This window comes from Xyrauchen texanus, chromosome 32 (assembly GCF_025860055.1).
Source record: "Xyrauchen texanus isolate HMW12.3.18 chromosome 32, RBS_HiC_50CHRs, whole genome shotgun sequence".
NCBI classification, from domain to species: Eukaryota; Metazoa; Chordata; class Actinopteri; order Cypriniformes; family Catostomidae; genus Xyrauchen; species Xyrauchen texanus.
Window position 1 is genome coordinate 10,887,469 of NC_068307.1, and position 24,648 is coordinate 10,912,116.

Consider the following 24,648-nt stretch of genomic DNA (forward strand, 5'->3'; position numbering starts at 1 on the left):
GGCCTAAGGACAACTCTGCAGTCGTTAGGTCCAAATTCTAGGCAAGCAGCTTGATGACAGCGTGCAGGTCGCCCACTCTCTTGACTGAGGCGAGTGCCAGCAAGAGCGCAGTTTTGAGCGAGAGCTGTTTAAGGTGCACGGTTCGGAGAGGTTCGAACGGGCACTCTTGAGTGTGTCCAGGACCGTGGCCAGGTCCCAGATCGGTACCGAGGGGGCGAGGAGGGTTCATCCTCCTAGCCTCTTAGGAAACGAATGATTAGGTCGTTTTTCCCTAATGAGCGTCCTTTATCAGGATTGTGTGATGCCGCTATGGCAGCCACATAGACTTTGAGCGTGGAGGGTGTGCGGCCCGCCTCCAGCAGCTCTTGCAAAAAGGCGAGTACACTTGGTATCTCGCGACGATTTGGGGTTCAAGCTCTTGGTATCACACCAGTCACTGAACACTTTCCACTTTTGGGCATATAAGGCCTCGTAGAGGCGCCACGCCTCAGTGATGGTTCTCAACACTCCGCTGGGGAGGTTCTCTGGAACCCGTTGAGGGGCCATGCATGAAGGGCCCACAGATCGGGGCGGGGATGAAGAATCATCCCGTTGGCCTGCCTGAGGAGGTCCAGCCTCAAAGGAATCGGCCATGGGGCAGATGTCTGAGATCTAGGATGGGGCGGAGGCCACCGTCCTTTTTCGGGACGAGAAATTAGCGGCTGTAAAAACCTGCCTCGCTCATAGAGGGAGGAACAGTTTCTATAGCGCTCTTCTCTATCAGTTTGAGCACCTCGGTGCGTAGAACATGTGAAACATCTTTCCTCACTTTCGTCTCGACCACCGCTGAAAAGCAGGCACGTGCGTTACCTTTATAGTATTTCCCGCTTTTACTGGGGAAGTGTTTATATCTGTGGGAACAGTGCTTGTGTGTAGTGGTGCCTACATGACAATAGGCACACGATCTACATTTATGGGGCGTCCAACTTGAGCTGGGGAAGTATTCGGCACTGTTTGGACAGTATTGATATGTGGGAATGCGCACTTTAGTGTGGACACGTGACCCCTTAGTGACACAGGCAGTAAATGACTCTTTTTGTGATTTCTGCGTGTTGCCGTTAAAACGCCGTTTGATTGCAGGTGAGCGAGTTCTGTGACTGGCCCATTGACTGCTGTACAGACATTTCCAGCCGCTTGTAAGGGGACTGGGTAATGTTTTACACGTTTTAGAGAGAGTGGTCCGGCTTTTGCGAGACACGCACTCTCTCTCTTTCTTCCTATGGCTAGGAAGGCTTACGAGGCTCGGGTTCAGCACGATCTTGGGCCGAGGTCCCCGTCGCTCAGGCGGCTGCTTTCGGTTAGCGGAACGCGAGCGGCATCGAGCGTCCGTTTCAGGTCTGGGCTGGGAGACGGGAGGCGCCGCCCTGGCTCGCTGCTGCAGCTGAGGCGGTCTCTGGCGGCTCTGTGACGAGCTGGAGCGCTTAGGCAGGAAGTGACGCATAGCCTGCGAATTCTTCTGGGCTTCAGTGAAGCATTCAGCTAACTCTTTTACCGCCGGTCCGAACAGGCCGCTTGGGGCGATAGGCGCGTTGAAGAATGGCGCCTTATCCGCGTCCTTCATTTCTGTTAGCGTCAGCCACAGATGGCGCTCAAGGACAGTCAGGTTAGCCATGGCCCTGCCGATGGATTGGGCGGTGGCCTTTGTGGCTCGCTGGGCTACATCAGTGGCACTGCGCAGGTCCTTGAAAGCCTCAGGTTCAGGTCCAGATTTGTCCATGGTGCGGAGAAGTTTGGCCTGATAGACCTGCAGAACAGCCATGGAATGAAGCGCTGATGCAGCTTGGCCGGCGGCGGCATATGCGCGACCGGCGAGAGCTGAGGTAGATCTGCAGGGCTTCGAGGGATGAGAAGCTTTGGCTTTCCATCCAGCGGTGGAGGGTGGGCACAGATGGTTGGCCATAGCCTCCTCGAGGGGCGGGTTCCTCGTAGCCTCTTTCTCTCGCGCCGTCCACCGAGGAGAGCGAGGAAGAGAAAGAAGGCTTCAGGCGAGCAGAGTGCGGGGCTTTCCACGACTTTGTGAGTTCGTCGTGAACTTCGGGGAAGAAAGGGGAGGGTCTCTGTCGAGGGGCCTGCCGGCGCCCTTGCAGGAACCACTCGTCCAGCCGGCTGCGGGCGGGTTCTTCCGGAGAAGACCAGTCGAGCCCGAGGTCTTCCACGGCTTTGGACAGTATGCGGATGATTTCTGAGTCCATGCTGGTGCCCCTGCTCGTGTCCGGTGGTAGCAGGCTCGTTCGCGGCAAAGGCGGCAAAGCGAGCGCGCAGCTCGGTGAGGCCCAGGGAGTCACATTCGGGGCATCCGCCTCGAGTGAGAGCAGCTTCTGCGTGGTCAGGTGCCAGGCAGCGAGCGCAGATAATGTGACGGTCCCCGTCAGGAAGAGGGCCTCTGCACGAGGCGCAGGTCGAAGGCATTTTAAACAACGCCTCGAATTTGCTCTTTACTAAGGACAAAAAAGCGTCGCAGAGGCGAACACTTGAAAAGTTATTGCTTAGTAAAGGATATAAGGTGATGCGCGCCGGATGGCGTAGCAGAAGGCTTTGAAGGCGGCTGAAGGCGCCGGCGTCCTCGTAGCAGTCCTGCTGTAGGCTTGTCGACGGCGGGCTAAAAGACTCCAATAATCCAGAGGATCCAGCGAAGAGAAGGTCTTTGCTGAAGGAGATTAAATCTAAAGAACTCTCATGACGGGCCTAATATATAGCCTTAGCCACGCCAATCTTGGCGGGCTCTGAGCACGCTGGCGTGAAGCGCTCATTGGTCGCGCGTTCAGAGTCGCCCGTCATTGGTTCGAGCAAGTTGCCGCAGCACAGCCAATGACCGAGCTGCCTCGCTCATTGCTGTCTGCTGTGCAGCTGCAATGCGTTTTACATAAAGACTTCAATATTTCTCGAGAAACGCAGTTTTCCCATAGCGTAAGCTACTTACGCAATAGGAGAGACCTCTCGAGAGGGAACTGTGTTAAGACGTATGCATGTGAGTGTGTGAGAGCTGTAGGCCTTTGCTCAGTGAAGCATGTGAGGCTTGGTTAAGTATTCAGAGAGTCTATTTACACACAATGCAAATATCCCATCTGGTTGGCAGAGGCGATTTACACTAACTCCACCCACCCCACGCATACGCCCACCACTGCTCAGACCAAACTCAAGACACCAATAAAAGATTTATTTGGGGTCAACTGCTGATCAAATGAAGGCAGCCATATATACATTTTTCACGATGGGGCAGAGACATTAAACTGGTTAATGGGTTATAAGTGACTATTTATGCTCCAATAGTCTGGTGGAAACACAGGAATTTACAACATAACGCACCCCTAGCTGTAGTAGCTCTGGGTGTAAAAAAACGGGATGTGTATGTGTTGTCATGCTGGAGATCTGGGTTCAAATCCGACTACTTGACAAACTTTTCCCAAGTCTTTACTCTTAATATTTCCTATAATACCACTTATATTAATAAATCAAAGAGATTCCTTGCAGTGATTTGGTCACAGTGAAGGTCGAGATTTGAGAGAAGAATTTGCTCTGGATAAAATTAACCATTGTTTTACTGTATTAATATTGTATTAATATTGTAGTAACAGTCTAATTCTATTTATATTATCCAACATATCCACTTCTGCCATTACTTACATTGCTCTGTACATAATATACTGTTTTTTTGTTCTTTATATAACAGATTGTAATAGATTTGCACTACGTGTGTGTATGTGGGTATGTATGAAGGTGAGTGTAAGTACGTATATGTATAATTATTTATTTTGTATTCTTTTTTGTTGTAATTACCTATGTCTTGCTGCTGTTTTTGGTATTGTTTGTATTATTGTACACTGGAAGTTCCTGTCACCAAGACAAATTCCTTGTATGTGTAAGCATACTTGGCAATAAAGCTGATTCTGATTCTGATGTGCTTTGGTGAAAACTACAGTCGTGGCCAAAAGTATTGGCAGTGACATACATTTTGTGTTTTGCAACACTTTGATTTTTAAATAATTTACATGTCTGAGTAATTGTGTTTGCTAATGGAGCTCATAAACAACAAACATACATACAGCTAGAGGTGACATAATGGGGATTTCAGTCATTTCTCAATAATACCAGCCGACTTCATTCAACCAGACAAGCCATTTGTAAATTATTCAAGTCCTTTTCCAAACTACAATCTGCAAATATTTTCTGTGCCTTTGGCTATTTTATAATACGATAATTCTTTTTTAAACATTTGTGTTTCATACATAAAAAAAAAAAAAATTGCATTGAGGGGGTGAGTTCGTTTTTAACCAATCTTAAGCGCCCCCTTATGCCTTTTAAGATCATGACAATACAAAAAGCAAATGAAACATTTACTTACGTCTTCTTATGATTGTACTTTAAAAAAATATATAACACTGTTTTATTATGATAGGTGCAAACAGAAAGCATAGATTTACAAAAGATAGTTACAGCAGAGATTCTATTATTTACTGAAATAACTAGCTCCGCGCGTTTACCATAGTTGAGAGCGTAACGATCAACTAGCTTGTTACGACAGTAAGTCATCTTTTGCGGATACCATACAAATGAATGGGGAGAGCCGTAAACTGAAACAAATCTGTCGCAAAATTCTCCATGAACTTTCTTATAAAACAGCAGTTTTATTGTAGTGAACTACACAATTAGTTCATTTCGAAAGGATTATTATTATTTTATTTTTTTAAATCTCCTCGCCAGTGTACCGCCCACAGAATGTCTATGGGACCGCTGCGTTATGCTATTTAATGCTAAACTTGTAGGCTCAATTTGTAGACGGGTTATAGAGTATCATCTGTGCAAGCCACCCTGAACCACTTGCAGACTGAGCCCTCTTGTGGCTATACTTTGCTGACACTTTATTTATTATAAAAATATTAATACAAAATATATATAAAACAGCGACACCTGTTGTCGATATTTGCAGCCAGTTCAAAAGTATCAAATCATATATATATATATTATTTTTTGCTCCTTTTCCTTATATCAGGTTAGAAGCTTGATTTCATTAACACAACGACTAAGGGACCATTTACACCGAATAGTTTCTCGACACGGCCCCTTATTGCTCTCTTTTTAAACTCAATTCTTCTGTAAATCCACAAAGCAACCTTAGCCGAACGTATACCTGACTGAAATGTCCACGTTGGAACAGTCTAACCCGTGTAAATGTAACACGTTAAACCCATTTAGTAGCGTTCGTTCAGTAGTTTTTGAACGACTCAGTAGCTGTCGGCTCCTTTAAGAGCTCAGGCATTCCAAATCCACCATGACGTCAGAGAAGCAAGACGCTAGACGAAAGTCGCGACTCGCTAAGGGCCAGAGCGAGTCTCTCAGAGGGCTGGCGTTTGAGCACATGTCGTTTTCGACTTTTTAAACTAATTATTTGTGTTTTAAACTTGCTCAGCGTCTTTTTCGAATACTCTGTGACAATTCGAAGCAATTTTAACCTTGAAGTGTTGTTATATAGTTAGCCTTTTTAACTCTCTGAGCCCAAATTTGGTGGGTTGACCCTCGACATGGATATTAGCTAGCTAAGCTAGTCACCAAGAAACCGAAATAGAGGCGCGTCGAAGGGGTTGTGTCAGTTTTATCGCTTTTAAACGCAGTTTATGTGCGTAAAGTCGAGCTCTCTGAGGCTAATATTCGCCTTGGGTGTTGCCAAAGACGGACTGAAGTTCGTGAGAAGTAGCTAGTTGGTTAACCGAGGGAAGAAAAGAGGTGGGAGATGTTGACCAACGCCAACAGTCCGCCGAAGTTTCCGAACCAGCAGCAGCAGAATCCAGCTCAGTTTACGCTGGGGAAAGCCTCACTCCAGATCAAGAAAAATGCCATAACCGACGACTACAAGGTCACTAGTCAGGTTCTGGGGTTGGGCATCAATGGAAGGGTTCTGGAGATCTTCCACAAGAGAAGTGGAGAGAAGTATGCGTTAAAGGTAAGTGGGTGGCTAATGACCATGTTTGAGATGAAGATAGATTTTTGTTTTTATATTTAATAATAATCAGAACACCTCAGCTTTGCTATTAACTCTCCCATCTAAGTAACATTTAAATGCTTCATATTAAGTTTATTTGTCTGTGTGAACAATGCCTAAGGGGTTTTCAAGTATCAGGTAGTAAGCAAAGGTGTCGTTCTGCATGTGTTCTTTTAGGATACTCAGTGCAGAACAGTGATTTAAGACTGAGTTAATCATTCATTTTAGGAGCTCAGTGGACATTGGAAAGCCATCTATTTTCTTAAGAACCAGGTGGCAGAGCAGGTCCATGTTCCAGCTGGTCTTTGATATTGAGTGTATTAAAAATAATGGATTGGAGAAGGCAGAGCTTGACATAAAACGTCGCCACCTCGATTAGGTGGTGTGTGTTTGACGCAAATCTACTCACAATTACGCAAAACAGGAAAGCGAATCTAGTTTTGATCAGGTGATTTTGGAAAGGGTGTGACAGTTCCGTTGATTAAAGGGATACTTTGTCCAAAAAGGACAATTCTCTTATAATTTACTCCCCCCTCATGCCATCCCAGAAGATGTGTATAACTTACTTTCTTCTGCAGAACACAAATAAATATTTTTAGAAGAATATCTCTGGCCCTAAAAGCACATAAAGGCAACATGAAAGTAATCCATATGACACCACTGGTTGAATCCACATCTTCAGGAGCTTCCACCTTCTCACCCTCAATTTTTGCCACTTACTGGGCAGGGAGGGGAATTTATAGTAAGAAAAATAAAAATTGACTTGTTTCTCACTCACAACTATCATATTGCTTGGGAATATATGGATTTAACCACTGTAGTCGTGTTGATGACTTTTATGCTGCCTTTATTTGCTTTTTGACCTTCAAAGGGATGGCATAAGGGTGAGTGAATTGTAATTTTTGGGTGAACTAGGTGCTGGTATGTTGGCATGTAACGTTGGTTGATTTACAGTAATGGGAACAGGGACAAGCAGAATATCTTTTTGTCTAGTCTAGCATCTTTTGAGTTCACAGTCACACTAGGCCAGTTTTTGGTGTAGTTATTTGGAATTTACTTTCCTACCATTTAAGGACTGGGCGATATGACTATATATATCGTGGCAATGATATAAAGTGTCAACCGTTAGAGATTTTGCTATACCGTGTTTTTCGTGAAATGTAAATATACATGTGCTCCGTGTGGGCTCGTGATATAAGATTTTGGTCAACCCCTACTACTGTTTGTGAGGTTCCACCATAAAAATCACACAATTTTACAATTAATACACTTGGCTTAAGATTATTTGGATTGGGTAATTGAAAAATATTTCTTCTGTGTTTAGAAGATAATATGAATAAAACCCACCTCATTTGGAAAAAATAATACAATATTATATTGAGAATTAATTGTTCTGTTTTCACTTGATTAAAGTTTTAATTTAATCATTTATGTAGACACCATTTTGATGATAAAACTGAAATAAACTGTTTAAATAGATTTCATAAAAAATAAAAACAAATAAACGGGTATCGGCAAGTACTGAATAGGAAGTATCCGTACTGGTATTGGGTCATCTCTAGTTGGCAGTAAATCTATAAGCGGCTCTCTTTAGTGAATTAAAAAGACTTATGAATCAGTTGGAGCTGACGGAATTAAATGACTCACTTCAAATATACTAAGAACTGTTACTGTGTTATGTGTACTTAAAGCTCATTAGACTCATGAGTTACAAATTGTTTGTTCATCTGAAAACATTTAGTTTAAAATACAACTGTATTTTTGTTTTTATAAGTAAATAATCTGAAAAAGAATATGGACTATCTGGCAAATAAATATTTAATAAATAATTATTTTAAAAAACAGTTCCCTATTAAACGTGTATTGTTTATTTTTCTCTCGTCTAAAATCCACTTTAATAAAGTGCAATTAAATAAATAAAATTAATACATTAGCCGGTAAGAAATCTGACTGGGTGGTAATTATTTATTAATTTTTTTCATTTACCAGCCACCTTGTTTGGTGTGCTATTTCGGCCTCTGATGACATGGATTGTGTGGATCTTGTCTTTTGGACACGCATTACACTTGACGTGTCAAAACCAATCTTTTAATTTCATCACGCAGTGAAAGGATCTCGGTGCTTAGCTTCTCGACACTATACTAAATCACTGGTGAGTGAAATCTTACCATTTACCTGCTTGTGGCTACAAAGTATTTTTTTGTCCCATAGCATGAAATTTGGTCACTTATTTAAATTAGTTACGACTTTGTTGCCACAGAGTTAAAGATCAGTTTTGGGGTTTAAGAAACGATATTGAGATTGTTCAAATAAAGATTGTGGTGCATCGGGAAATCATTATTTTAACCTAGCCCTAAAGAGCTGTTCAGGTTGAAGTCCACAAACTTGGAAGATAATTTGCCATGGGTTCCCTCTGGATTTTATAATGGGTTTTTATATTGGGGTTTAAATAAAGAGTAAAATAAGGTCTGTGGTAAACATTACTTGATGTTATGTGGACATTATTTTACTTGAAAGTTGAAAAACCCCATTATAAAAACCCAAATCCAGAGGAATTTCCTATGGTGCCATAGGGCTACTAGGACCACTGTGACAACTGCCCCACCGTGGTGAAGTGTCACAGTGGTGGTGTCCACGAGGAACCTAAATGCATCAACTTCTCAATATTTTCCAATGTTTGTAGGGCTCCACCATAATTAACCTTGAATGTGGACCTTTTCCATCTTTTTATCACACACTGTTGCAAAGGCAGATGACTGCATCAGTGAATGAGAGATCAGGCGCTGAAATGCTCCGTCTGTCACGACTATCACAAACTAGAGATGTACTGATACTGACTTTTTTAAAAGGATCGGGCATTGGGCCGACGAGCCCGATCCAAATCCGATACTGTGTGTTAGTCATATGCGTTCCTGTCAAGCTCCAAAAATGACATGAATGAACCATAAAAACAACATTAAAGCAGTTCATATGACTTGTGCGTTTTTACAAAGTCACTTGAATCTATGAATCACAAAATGTTGTGTTTAAGTAAATCTATAGTATGCGCAGCACCAGCGTGTTGGTGAATGTTGCTGCTCAGTTGACAAACTCACGCACAGGCGGGGGATTCAGTCGTGGCTATTTATTTTTCTCCCAATTTGGAATGTCCAATTCCCAATGTACACACCAAGTCCTTTTTATGGTGTAGTGACTCACATTAGTCCGGGTGGCAGAGGATGAATCCCAGCTGTCTCCTCGTCTTTGACGTCTACTCGCACATCTTATGTTGCTCAGCACCTTAGAGCACACCACCTTATAGCGATCACGAGGAGGTTACCCCGTGTGACTCTACCCTCCCTAGCAACAGGGCCAATGTGGTTGCTTAGGAGACCCTGCTGGAATCACTCAGCACGCCCTGGGATTCGAACTCCAGTGGTGGTAGCCAGCGTCTTGACTGCTGAGCTACCCAGGTCCCACACTCTAGGCTTTTTTTCAAGAACAGCATCTCAGATGTAGATGCTCAATAGTTCGGTTCACTTATACTATGACCCGGAGGTGCATTTTACCATAAATTGAATAAGAAACAAATTAAACTACTGTGAACTTGCTTACAAACAGGACTTCCTGGAGAGCTTAGAATGTCAAAATAAAACTGTGAGGGTTTAAAAAGTACAAATTAAAATGTTACTGTTGTATTTAAAATAAAATGTCAATAATAATAATAACAATGTATTATTATTATTGTCACCTTTTAGTATTTGTTTACAATTTATAACCATGTTTTAGTTTAATGGGTTCCAAAAAATAACTGTGGGAATGAAATGTGGACGGATGTCTTACAACTAAATTGAGCAAAAAAAAGAGATCGGAACCCTTTAAAGTCCAGATGCAAGTTGAAACATTTTTGGAAAAAGAAAAAAAAAAGTGCAAAAATAAAACACTGGTTTCTTTTCTGCTGAAGACTTGAAAACTGGAGTTACTGTTCATTTTGCTACTACATTATCCAGTATACTAGTTAATAATAAAGTGTTTCTTAATAAGCTATACATTTATATTGAAATAATGTGTAGTTAGAGGTTTGTGTTTCTTTACACATTAAAGAGTACTCCCAATTAGTTCCACACAGTAACATAAAGATATTCTAAACTGATTATGTAAAAAACAACACCACTGGTATCGGCTTGGGATCGGTATCAGCCAATACTGAGATTTTTGGAATCGGATCGGAAGAGAACAAGTGGTATCTGTGCATCCCTACCACAAACTTTACACAACTGGAAGAGAGAAGGAGAAATAGAGCAGAAAGCTGCTGGGAAAATGCTGCTTCAACTTTCTTTGCACCAAAACTGCATCTTGTTTCATTTTGGCAAAATAATAAACACATTTTTCTCTCCTGTCTTGTCAGAGAGCATTCTCTCTTTCTTAGCAGTGTATAGTAAACAGATATGCAAATTAAACATTCAGCATGGTTTATGAAATCTCACCTTTGAAAATAAAGGCATCATCTAAGGTTTTGCAGGTACATATGAATGGAGGTTTACATGAAGACATGAAAAAATGCATTGTCATGCTCTTGGTAAAGTAAAAAGCAGATTTTATTTCACATGACTCTAAAATTAAAATCATCGTATTCTTGCACAACACACAATTGATTTCAGTATAATTTTTATGAATGTTGAGTCTTTTCTCATTTGAATAAAATGTCTTCTAAAAATTTAACCATCTCTTAAAACATGGCTACTGTCTATTTTAAGAATGGCACATCTCTTCACATTGAACACACAGTTCTGTGCAGTTTTCCTGAGTTTTGGAGTGATTAAGATACAATGACATGATGTAATACTATTAAGTAGGATTTTGTTTTGTGACAGAAGATATTAAGATATTTCTTATCATAGACCAAGGCTACACATTGTCCTGGATTTCACTCAGTATTATCATTTATTGGGACTGCCAAATATAATAGGATTATTTAATTAACTACGCAAAAACATTTTCCAGCATTGTTTAATGCATTTATCCCACTTCCTTTTATTTGACATTAAAACTGTTTTAATTAACTGTTCCTGTTGTGATATCAAAACCTTGAATTGTACGTTTGCTGCTGGGTGACGGATTAAAGCTGAATGCATTACATTATGAAAGGAAACAAAATCTACGAAGCACATTTCTGCAAAATAAAAAATTGAGAGGCCTATTCATTTAATTGACTCCAGAATATGATTATGATCAAGAACCTGACAAAATATGGCATTGTATCTTATGGTTATTAAAAAACTTGCTGCGGTCTGTTTTTAGGCAGATAGTTGCAAGTAAATAAGATTACAGTACAAATTACAGTACGCACAGATGTTATACACACTCCAAAACAGGTTTTAGTCGAAATATGAAGAATTAGTTTACTGCATTACTGTTTTTGTCTAGCTGGCAGGGTAGAAAAGGGATTTTGATTGTTCTGTTCACTTATAGTGCTTGTCGTAATGTAGTGTTTGGAGTGAATGGAACCGTTGTTTATATTGAAATGCTCCCTCACCTGACATTATCAAGCCGGTTTCATGGGTGCACTTCAGTGGTCATGTTCACGCGGATGAAATGCTGCACAATATATAGTGCCATATTTATTTTCGGATGACTGTACGCACTGTTCCAAGAGTCCACCTAATTGTCATTTCTTGACACTTTTTCAGTTCCCGCTCTGTTTTAAACCAGCTAGGTTCTGTCTGGTGGTATTGAAGACACACCTCTGACTTTGGAGCTGGCCAATCATAGTGAAGATTTTGACATTGCACCCAGGATGGCCAATGGAGCCAGCCAGCACTTACTTAATGTCATTGAAGTACTACGCATATACATTTAAAAAAATTAAATGACTTATACTGTGTACTTTTAAAATAAGCTATAGTTTTTGTAATTCAAATGTAAAACAAAAAATGTTAAAAGAAAAAGATTAATTATAAACGAAGATCTGCATCAATGGCATCTTTTTTTTCTGTTTATTCCCCTCTTTTCATCTATTGCAAGGCGGGCCAAATCAAAGGTCATCACGAGCCAAATTTCACCCATGGGGCCCTAGTTTGGGCACCTCTGAGATAAAGTAACAGATTTTGACATTCTAGAATATTTTTAGCCATGGTTGTTTACATTTTAGTATAAGATAAGCTGTTGGTGCAATAACAGACTGAATTTTAAAACCAACAAAATTTATTTTTTGGTTTTGTATCATGGTATTTTACATATTTTGTGATGTTTTACAAACGGATTAATTTCTTCCCATGTTCCATGACGCACTTTTTAAAGTTTGATCCACAATTAGCACACAATTTGCACATGCCCCCTCCCCCCGCTTCCTAACCACCAAACTGGTGGTGGGTGGCCCTTAAACAGCCCTAGTGTTACAGCCGTGGCTAAAAGTATTGAAAGTGACAACTTGTGTTTTGCAAAGTTTGCTGCCTCAGTATTTGTAGATTATTTTTTCACACATTTCTATGGTATACTGGAAAACAATGATAAGCATTTCATAATTTTTAATGGCAAAATCATTCAATATATGCAGATAGTTAATATTTACAGTGTTGACCCTTGTTCTTCATAACTTCTGCAATTCGCTTTGGCATGCTGGGTATCAGTTGCTGGGCCAAATCCTGACTGATGGCGATCCATTCTTGCCTTATTAGTGCTCGGAGTTGATCACAATTTGTGGGCTTCTGCTTGTCCGTTCACCTTTTTTAGGATTGACCACAGGTTCTCTATGGGATTAAGATCCAGGGAGTTGCCTGGCCACGGATCCAAAATTTCAATATAATGATCACCGAGCTGCTTCATTATTACTCTTGCCTTGTGACATGGTGCTCCATCATGCTGGAAAATGCATGGATCATCACCAAATTGCTTCTGGATCGTTGGGAGAAGTTGCTCTTCCAGGACGTTTTGATACCATTCTTTATTCATGGCAGTGTTTTTGGGCAGAATTGTTAGAGGCTTGCACTGTTTCGGACCGCAAAGCCCTGAAGAGGATAGTGAGGACAGCTGAGAAGATCATAGGGGTCTCTCTTCCCTCCATCAAAGACATTTACAAAAACACTGTATCCGCAAAGCAACCAGCATTGTGGACGACCCCACACACCCCTCACACAAACTCTTTACCCTCCTGAGTTGCACTTTAATTACTGTCACTTTAGAACTGTCTGCTACCTCAATAACTGCTATGTGCATAGAACGCTATCTCATAGTATGTTATGTTTACATTTTTAGAAACTGTCATCTTTTTGCACTACTGTGTACTGGTCGGCGCTGCACTTTCTCTCACTGTGCCTATTGTCCTGTTCATTGTTCGACATTTCTTGTACTGTCCCGTACTTTTTGGACATGTGTTTTATATAGGTATTTTTAGTTATGTAGTCTCATGTGGTTCTGTGTTTGTCCTACATTGTTTTTATGTAGCACCATGGTCCTGGAGGAACGTTGTCTTGTTTCACTGTGTACTGTACTAACTGTATATGGTTGAAACGACAATAAAAACCACTTGACTTGAGGCCACTCCCTTGGATGAAAAGCAACCCCACACATGGATGGTCTCAGAATGGTTCACTGTTGGCACAAAATTCTTTGCCTCACTGTGCGTGCAGATGCACTCACACCAACTTGCTGCCAATATTGAGCAAGCTCTGCACTGGGGGTGACAATGATGCTTTCAGGTGCAATATTCTTTGCAGCAATTTCCTTGCATGTGAGGCCATTTTGATGCAAAGCAATGATTGCTGCACGTCTTTCTTTAGAGGTAACCATTGCTAACAAGAACACAATGATTGGAAGCACTTCCTCCCTCCTTTTATAGCAATCCGTCTGCTCTTATAATCCAATCAGAATGATAGTGATTTCCCCAGACTAGTAATTGTTCACACTTTCACAGGTGCTGCTGATATGATTAGTGAAATTATGTTAGATGGTCATTTTGTGCCAGGGCCAAAAAATATAGTTCATCAAATGTGATAGTTAATTTTTTTGGCCAATTAAGCTTTTTGCAATTATTTAAAATGCATCTGTTCACTTTGCACAATAATCTAGAAATGATGTGAATCAACACCACAACTGAAGCAGAAAACTTTGCAAAATACAAAATATATGTCACTGCCAATACTAGTTGTAGATGGCTATGAGTAATTTGGTCTGAAGCACAGACTTGTATCAAATAAGATCTTATATTAAACAGAGCAATATCATATCTACCTTTGGCTTATGCAAGTCACTGAGTGCTTTAAAATTCATCAGTGCGATGGACTACAATCATGACACAACAGGTGCAATGTGACCTACAGCTTGTACAAATGATATCCTACCAGATAAGTTTTATTAGAGCAAAGAAAAAGCTAATGTCAAACCTTTAAAGGGAATGGACCTGTGCCCATCCTGCATCAGTCTGATTTTGGAAGCGTGTGTCTTGTTTTAAAGGTTGGAATTCTGTGTAGGATGAGGCTCTAATCCTAGCCAGAAGATTGTAGATCAAACAAAATGTATGGACATGATTTAAAGTGGTTTTAAATGGTTGTTGATCATTCGGCTGAAGAAACAATGAAAAACATCTTTCTAAAAAAATTTCAGTGCAAATTGTGAAGATTACTTGTGATCTGGGACCTTTATACAGCTTTATAGAGTGCATGCTATTGAAGAAAGTCCATCACTCACAGCCCCGTTTCCATTCCTGTCAAAACTTATTTGAAGTCAGAATTTTACGTACACCTTAGCCAAATACATTTAAACAGTTTTTCACAATCCTGACATTTAAAGAGCAACATGCAGGTTGGACACCCCTATATAGCATAGTGTATGTTGATGATAAAACAACTAGATTTTCTGAACTGGAGTAATATATATTTAGCCATTAACGACATTTTGAGATAAATTGTGATAAAATAACTTCCGCGTCTATAAAGCACTAACCGGAAGTGACGATGGGCGAGGGAGTCTGGTCAAGTTCAAGCTCAGGTTACAATGGATGCGAATGAAGAAACCGAGTTCTCCGGTGTGGACGAACATGCCTATGATGGCCCACAGGCCTATAATTATGAGCAAATTAAGAGTTAAAATTATTAAAAGTAAGAAGTCCTCGTTTTCGTTGCACAGAATGTCTGCTAACGTTAGCACTTTGTCCTCCAGTCCAGCCCGCGCCAAAATCCGGTGTACACTTTGACGGTGGACTTGATTCCATCGAGTGCACCGAGGGAACAGCATCAGTAATCAGCCTCACGTGGTCCTTACTCCGAAATCCCATCCGAGACTCCAACAAATCTCCAGGTCGATAATTCTCCGGAGTGAAATGTGCGCCACAAACGACCGAGTGTGTGGTAACAGACGCGGCAGTGAAGTCTGCTCTCTTCACCTGCACAAAACGCACTCAAGACCGAAAAGCCTTGTTTTTTCTAGAAGGAAAATGATGGACACGATGTCCTGACAGGCTGGAATTGCGTGCAACTAGCACAAACACAATAATTTACCATTATGGCTTCTCTAAAACTTTCTGTCTCTCACTACTGCTCTAACTACATCAACACCCACAATGAGAGCTGACCGCGAGCTCTTTTGTTTGCCTCAGCCTCTACGTCATATGACGCGTTGATAGCGGGAAAGGCGTATTCCAGAGCCTAGCACATTTTCATCAAAATCTCTACATCAAATGAGATTTCATTAGTAATTTCTACATATGTGTTTTTAAAAGACCTCTGCAGACAATATAAAGTATTAATTCAGTTATAAATTCAACCTGCATGTTGCTCTTTAATCATAGGAAACGTTCCCTGACTTAGGTCAGTTAGGATCACTACTTTATTTTAAGAATGTGAAATGTCAGAATATTTGTAGAGAGAATGATTAATTTCGGCTTTTATTTCTTTCATCACAGTCCAAAGTTTACATTACTTAGAATTGGGTAGCATTGCCTTTTAAATTGTTTAACTTGGGTCAAACGTTTTGTGTAGCCTTCCACAAGCTTCTCTCAATGTGTTGCTGGAATTTTGGCCCATTCCTCCAGACAGGACTGGTGTAACTGTGTCAGGATTTAGGCCTCCTTGCTCGCACGCTTTTTCAGTTCTGCCCACAAATTTTCTATCTGGTTGAGGTCGGGGCTTTGTGACGGCCACTCCAGTACCTTGACTTTATTGTCAAGGCATTTTGCCACAACTTTTGAAGTATGCTTGGGGTCATTGTCCATTTGGAAGACTGATTTGTAACCAAGCTTTATCTTCCTGGTTGATGTCTTGATGTTGCTTCAATATGTACATAAAATTTTCTTTCCTCTTGATGCCATCTATTTTGTGAAGTGTGCCAGTCCCTCCTGCTGCAAAGTACCCCCACACCCTTGCAAGCCTCACCCCTTTTCCTCTAAAGATAATGATGTTCATTATTAGACCAGAAGACATTTTTACCAAAAAGTAAGATCTTTGTCCCCATGTGCACTTGCGAAATGTATTCTGGCTTTTTTTTTTATGTTGGTTTTGGAGCATTTTAGAGCATTTCAGTTTATGCCAATATAGGAATGTATTTTACTGTGGATATAGATACTTGTCTACCTGTTCCCTCCAGCATCTTCGCAAGGTCCTTTGCTGTTCTGGGATTGATTTACACTTTTCGAACCAAACTACGTTCATCTCTAGGACACAGAATGCATCTCCTTCCTGCACAGTATGAAGGCTGCATGGACCCATGGTGTATATACTTGCATACTATTGTTTGTACAGATGAACGTGGTACCTTCAGGTGTTTGGAAATTGCTCCCAAGGATGAACCAGACAATGTTTGTTTTCTGAGGTTTTAGCTGATTTATTTTGATTTCCCCATAGCGTCAAGCAAAGAGGCACTGTGTTTGAAGGTAGGCCTTAAAATACATCCACAGGCACACCTCCAATTAATTACACCACCTATCAGAAGCTTATTGTCTAAAGGGTTGACATACATTTCTGGAATTTTCCAAGCTGCTTAAAGGCACAGTTAACCTACTGTATGTAAACTTCTGACTCACTGGAATTGTGATGGGAAAGTGAAACAATCTGTCTGTGAACAATTGTTGGAAAAATTACTTGTCATGCACGAAAATAGATGTCCTAAACAACTTGCCAAAACTATGGTTTGCTAATATTAAATCTGTGGAACAGATACAAAATGATTTTTAATGACTTAAACTAGGGATGTCCCGATCCGATACCTAGATCGGTATCGGCTTCGATACTGACGTTTTTAGACGGATCGGGTATCGGTCTGACGAGCCTGACCCAAATCCGATACTCTGTGTTAGTCATGTTTGTTACTGTCAAGCTTAAAAAATGACATAAAAGAACTGTTAAAACACCATTAAAGCGGTTCATATGACTCGTGCATTTTATTCAAAGCCACTTGAAGACATGCGATAGCTCTGTGAATGGCAATAGGCTGTGTTTAATAAGTAAACATATAAATGCACGCGCAGCTTCAGCCCGTTAATGAATGGTGCTTCGGTTTACACACACACGCGTGGCTATTTATAGCCTTCACATGTGCACAATATTTGAGCGCTACAAACGAACATCTCAGATGTAGATGCTCAGCAGTTCGGTTCACTTATAATATGGACTTAGAACGGCACTGGAGGTGCATTTAACCAGAATTTAAATAAGAAGCGAATTAAACTGTGAATAAAAAGTGTGAGGGTTTAAAAGTTAAAGCTGTCATGGAGAAACTCACAGCAGAGATATGAACTCAGTAGCAGGGTTTATTGAGCAGAGGATTGAAACGGTGATGTAAACATTGTGAGTAAATCCAGTTAAGCAGAGTGGCAAACAGCAGGTAAGTAATATCCAGACAGTGTATAGACACGATGATAAGAGATAAACAATTTTATGATACTTGCAGGCAATAATGATGACACATGTTTGACATAGTATTTCTGAGACTCCAGAACTTTCTACTATCGATGAGAACAGGCAGTGAGTGAGTGAGTGAGTGAGTGAGTGAGGAGTGAGTGAGTGAGTGAGTGAGTGAGGAGTGAGGAGTGAGGAGTGAGTGAGGAGGGAGGAGTGAGGGAGGAGTGAGTGAGGAGTCTTGACGCAGAAAGCGGGGTATTTATGCAGTCATTGATTAGTGTAATCAGAACTTGGGGAGTGCCAGTATCCAGTAGGCTATGCTAGTTAATAATAGTGTTTCTTAATAAGCTATACATTTATATTGAAATAATGTGAAGTTAAAGGTTTGTGTTTCTTTACATTATTGTGTGGAAATAATTGGGTGTACTCTTTAATATGTAAAGATATTATAAACTGATTATGCAAAAAAACAACACTGGCATCGGATCGGGATCGGTATCGGCCAATACTGAGATTTCTGTTATCGGAATCGGATCGGAAGTTTAAAAAGTGGTATCGGGACATCCCTAACTTAAACCTAAGTGTATATAAACTTCTGACTTAAACTGTAAATATGGTGCTACTCTTAATAAGTAGGTCTGGGTAACTCTACACACTATTTTTGTATTCAAATGAAGAGTTGTATAAAAATCATTACATTAGGACTGGGTGAAAATAGTTTTTCCGATGCATTGTGATATTTATTTGATCACTTTCGATATTGAATCTTAAATTCCAAGATCTATATTTTTACTAAATGCACAACTCTCTAGAAACCAAATTTCGCACTGTGCTACTAAAAATGTCTGTTTAGCCACCGGCTGGTAAATGTCTAGATTACACTCACCTGTCATTTTAAGTAGTATATTGGCAAAGAAGCTCAGCATCCTTTCACTGTGTTGAAAGTTAAAGTTTAATTTTAATCATTCAGTCCAAAGTCGAGATCCACGCAAACCAATTGTCACTGAATAATGTCTCTTTTAATATGCTTTCTGTTCTTTATTGTCAAGTGTTAATCAACAAAACAAACATCTAACCTTTTTATATAACTGCTGGATTTCTTAGAGACAGTACTGATTTGTTTAGCGTGTGTTCTACAAATCAATGTAAAAATGTGCTTTAAACAATAAGCATGTAATATATGAAATATAATATTTAATGTTGGAATACATGTATTTGTATTTTTGTCAAATCTAAAATATGATAAAAATAATGAAAAACAAATAAATTATTTGTAAAATTATATCCGCAACATCACTATTCACAATTCTATATATCGCAGCACATCACAATATTATAATTGGATTGCCATTGAAACTGCCCAACATGCAAGCGCGAGAGATTGCAGGATCGGTTTCAACCTATTTATTAGCTTTTGTCCAGTACAGTGCCTCACAGTTGTGGCTCTAAACACACTGAGAAATGTTGGTGCACTTATTTAGATTACCTGGTTCTTCATTAATAAAACTGTAGGAAATATTAATGCATGCACACATTAAAAAGAGATCTAAATATAATAAGGTAAGAAAAAGAAACCCAATATATTGATTGATATGTGATCGTATTGGCATAGCCCTATTTGTAACTCTGATCTGTTTTGACCTGCCATCAATAGAGTTTGTCCTTTGTTCGTGTTATGATTTTATTCTATTTAGGTTATATATGGTCTTGTAATATGGGTCTTTGTTTTTGCTCTTATTGCTTTTTTTTTTTTTTTTGTCGAGGAAATGCCCTTAATAGATAGGACGCGTATCTTCTGTTACTTCAGAATGTAAAATGGTCTGCACTTATATAGCTCCTTTTTAACCTTAACGGTGTTCAAAGTGTTTTACACTGCGTCTTTACACTGAGCAACTTGGGGTTCAGTGTCTTGCCCAAGGACACTTCGGCATGTGGAGTCATGTGGGCCGGTAATCAAACCACAAACCCTGCGATTAGTGGACAACCCGCTCTACCATCTGAGCCACAGCAGCCCCATGTACTGAATCTTACCTGTAAAAACATTTCATTTTAAGTAGTTCAAAAATAAAGGCCTAGTGCCTGTAAAGCTATCATATCTTGCAATTATGTAATATTTTTTGTTTAAATATAGCTAGTGATTAGTTCCTCCTTGAGCGCAATTTCTTATACGTATTTGTAATTTTGCCCTTTCACATAGTGAAAATGTCAGTCATCATACAGCCAAACTTTTAGTACATTTTTTTCCTTAATCTAGCTTCACACTTCCTGTTTACACATTTTAGTTTGGTCAGCGTTTAATTGGGTCCTACAAAACAGAATGTGCACATCAAGAGTTATTTGTACTCAAACACAAATCTGTGTTATAGTGGTTATATCAAGGACCGCAATGGAAATACATTTTTAAATTTATTGTTTTATCCTTGACAAATGAGTTTAATTTTACTTTATCAAATCAGATACTCAAATACAAACTGTTTGAAGTAGTCTGGAATTATCATTCTTAAATGAGTAGTTTGGGTCATGTATTCAAATTGGTAAAATACTGTATTCTAGCTTTGTGAAAAATGAACATGGCTATATTTGATTCTAAAACTGTACATGATCTGGGCCAGACAGGCACAAAACCATCAGGAAGCCACAAAATACTTGGCTCCTTTAGACTGTTAAAGCTATGCTGACGTTTGCAAAGCAGCTTGTGATACGTGGCTCAATGAAATGTATGTCCTTTTCATTTCTTAAACAAGGAAGTCACGTGATCTATCGAAGTTTGTCACATTGGTTTCCATTATACGATCTACACTCACCGGCCACTTTATTAGGTACACCTGTACATCTTATTCATTCAATTACCTAATCAGCCAATTGTGTAGCAGCTGTGTAATGTTTAAAATAATGAAGATATGGGACAGAAGTTTCAGAATGGGGAAGAAATGTGATCTCCGTGATTTAGACCATGGTATGATTGTTGGTGCCAGATGGGCTGGTTTGAGTATTTCTGTAACTGTTGATTTCCTGGGATTTTCACTTGCAACAAACAGTCTCTAGTGTGTAAAGCGTTTGATGCAACAAAAAAAAAACAGCGAGCAGCAGTTCTGTGGACGAAAAAGCCTTGTTGATGAGAGAGATCAACGAAGAATGGCTGGACTGGTTTGAGCTGACCAAAAGGCTGCAATAACTCTGATAACCCCTTTGTAAAGTTGTAGTGAGCACAATCGAATCTCAGAAAGCACAACGTGAATCTCAGAAAGCAACTCTGACTCAGGTACGGAATCGTTCGGGAAGTAAAGTAACCTGTGCATGCGTTTTAGCCGATGATGATATAATTTGTTTCGACAGCTCACGAGGATCCACAAATTCAAAAAGTAATGACACCACAATGACATACAAATACAATCATAACTAAAAATACTGTTTATCTATCCAGGGCTCGACATTAAGGCTTGTCCGCTTGTCCGGGACAAGTGGATTTTTTGTAGGACAAGTAGAAGAGAAAATTAGTTGTCCGACCGGACAAGTTAAATTTCAAACAAAATAAAATGCCATGTTACTTCACGTTATGTGCCACTCATTACGTCTATTTTACAGATTTAATTTAATCGATTTGAAACTAACACATTTTTTAATAAACAAGATTTTGACGCATATCCAAGGGTTTGTGCGGAGTGTGGAGCCGCGACTGCATGGAACAGAGGCGCTGGCGCTAACACTTGCGTTTTCCTATCAACAGTGGAAACAACTTAAATACTCTATCATTTCTGGTCATACTGAAAATAATAATACATAATTTGCAACTACTTTTATTTGTGTAAATTCACAATAACAAGAAAACGTGCTTTTGCAAAATAAAATAAAACAATCAGGCGGGCTTTCATGGTCTCCGTGAACTGAAACTGAACTGAAACAAAATATAGTCTATGTAACGTTAGGATAAAGCTTGAAATGTCCACTTTTAAAGAACCAATTCGAATCGAAAGAAAATAGCCTAACGTTACCGTCTGATTATGCAATCCATATGAATTTCTCTCTAAAGGCGCATCCGCTTTACATCGGAGATGGAGGTATATTTCCAGCAAACACTGATTTAGAAAACATTAAAATGCCTCGTTAATTTTTCAGGTTATAAACAGAAAAGCTCCAAAAACAAGAAGTCACCTTAAACCAACAACATAGGAATTAAAACGGGAACGAAATTTTTTAACCAAATGGAAAGATGAATTCGACTGTGTTATTTATGAAGACGGAGTAATGTTCTGTGGCGTCTGTCGGGCGCAACCCAACCTGGCTGACAAGTGACGTTAGCTAGCTAACTTAGCGTCGGCAGCTGTGTAGCTACTGTAAGCAAGCATTAAAAGCATTAAAGCATTAGTTCACCTCAAAATGAAAATTCCATCTAATTTTCTCCTCCAACTTCAAAATCGTCCGACATCTTTGTTTTATTTTATAATTGTTAATAAAAAATAATATTTCGTGGACGTTTCCAACGTCGCAGACCAGCACAAGACCAACAATTGTGGTTATAAAAAGTATAAATATTTTTTTTTTTAGAAAATGAACGATCGTTTCGCTAGATAAAGACCCAATTCCTCAGCTGGGAACGTGCACAGCCCTTTGAAGCACTTCAAAGCCCTTTTAAACTGCATCGATTTGGACTTCAACGTGTTGTTAAACTTAATCATATTTATTTAGGCATATCACATCAGTTAATTGCCTAGGCATTGTTTCTAATTTAAAATAATCTATTATTTAGATTTCATTTCAACTTTATTTCAATTGCTGAGCAATGGTTGCGCTTGAAGTCCATTGTGTGGAGAAAAATCCTGAAATGTTTTCCTCAAAAAACTTAATTTCTTTTCCACTGAAGAAAGAAAGACATGAACATCTTGGATGGCATTGGGGTGAGTAAATTATCATAAAATTTTCATTTTGAGGTGAACTAATCCTTTAACAGCATTTGTATTGGTTGTACAATGTACATAGGGGGGTCCTAGTTAAATATTACTATTAGCCATTTGCCTACTTTAGCAAGTCACAGTATTTCCAAGCCCTGATAATGTACGAACTGTAACTGAGATGACGCAGTAAATAATTCCTCTTTCAAGTAACTGCACGGTCTGTATGTTACCAAAGGATCTTGGGACGAAGCTGCAAAACAGTACATAACAGAAATTGTGTAAATGTTTTAAATGCTTTCAATGGTTTGTTCGAATTCTGCATTAGCAAAACACAAAAAAATAAATGAAATTATAAATCTTTACCCGGGCAAGTGACTTTTGTGCAAGGACAAGTGAAACATAAATTTACTTGTCCGAAGGACAAGTGCCTCAAAAAGTTAATGTCAAGCCCTGCTATCCACCATATAAATAGTATATATGGGTTATAAATATAGGGTATAATAGGAGATGACAGTGGCAATAACTTCACGTTGGACACGAGCGTAAGCATGAAATTTAAACATACCGGTAGATGCAGATGAATTCCTTGCAATCAGCTGTCTCCTCAGCAGGCCGCTTTCCCCTGGACATCTGATTGGTTACGCCATGAAGCGCACATATACGCAATTGACATTCACTCGTGCTGTGCATAATGGCACCAAAAAAAAAAAAAGCAAAGTATGATGAGTCACGTTGTGTTAACTGTGCTTGTTTGTGATGACGTAAGATGAACTCAAATGGACCAGGGTTCGATAGAATCAAGTGAGAGTGAAACCAGACCAACGCTGTGAGGGGCACCGGGAACAATCGCACTAAGAATCGGACCGCAGCAAAAGTGCCTATGTGAAAGCCCCCTAAATCACTGAGATCACACTTTTTTTTTTTTTTTTTTTCATTCTGATGGCTGATGTGAAAATTAACTGAAGCTTCTGGCTCATATCTGCATGATTTTATACATTGCACTGCTGCCACACGATTGGCTGATAAGATAATCGCATGAATATGTAGATATACAGGTGTACTTAATAAAATGACCGGTGGGTGTATAATCCAAATATTGAATTTGTTTATCAACAAGCTGATCTTTGGGTCACACAGCACCCTTTTTTTTCGTGCTGTGATTGGCTGATCAGTCAACCCTTATGTAACAGTTCAATGGAATGAGAAAGCAGGAGATGGTGATTCCAACTCAAGAATGTCTCTCTTTATTAATGCACAAAACAATAAAACGCGTTCGCATAAGGCGTAACAGAAGCTTCAATCTATTGATGAGGGCCAGGCGATCAACTCACAGTACGCATAGCCTGAGATGAAATAAAATGTTGTATCTGCTCCAGATATCCTCTTATTTATTTTTTTTATAATATTTGTATTAATTTTATTTAAAATATGTAATATTAATATGACGGTAATTTTAGCGCAGCCTCTATAAAAAATTTAAACGTGTAAAAAAGATGATACATTTAATGGGGAAATATTAACCAACTAGTAATTCCAGTGTTGACAAGTCTAGTTTTTTAATTTTATTTGAGGTTCAATGGCATATTAGAAAGTTAGGGGTCAGTGGAAAATAATCCTCAATTTATAGCAGAGTCCTGATAAACACTCTTTCATGAATAAAAAATTCTATATTTTACAATGTAGAGCATGTTAGTTATTGGTGTTCAATCAAATAAAAATAATGATTCTGCTTTTAAACTATGAGCAAACATGCTTTTCAAAGGCACTTTTCCTTATAAGCCCACATGAAAAGTTGTATTTCTGGATTATAATTACAGACAGGGCAATAAATCTTGTTTGACCTCAAGTAACTTTATAAATATTTTCATTTAAAGTGTCTGTCAGCAGTTTTTATTCTTTTATACGTCATCTTTAACTGCAGGCAGTGTCC

General features: G+C 39.5%; 1 protein-coding gene across 1 annotated transcript in view; it reads left to right on the top strand.

The window, feature by feature from the left end:
- The first annotated feature begins 5,322 nt into the window (after positions 1-5,322).
- Positions 5,323-24,648, top strand: part of mapkapk2a (MAPK activated protein kinase 2a) — a 64,172-nt gene continuing 44,846 nt past the window's right edge. Inside the window, exon 1 of the mRNA XM_052102007.1 lies at positions 5,323-5,977. Coding sequence (XP_051957967.1) covers positions 5,768-5,977 — 210 coding nt within the window. The 5' untranslated portion in view covers positions 5,323-5,767. The remainder of the gene's footprint in view (positions 5,978-24,648) is intronic.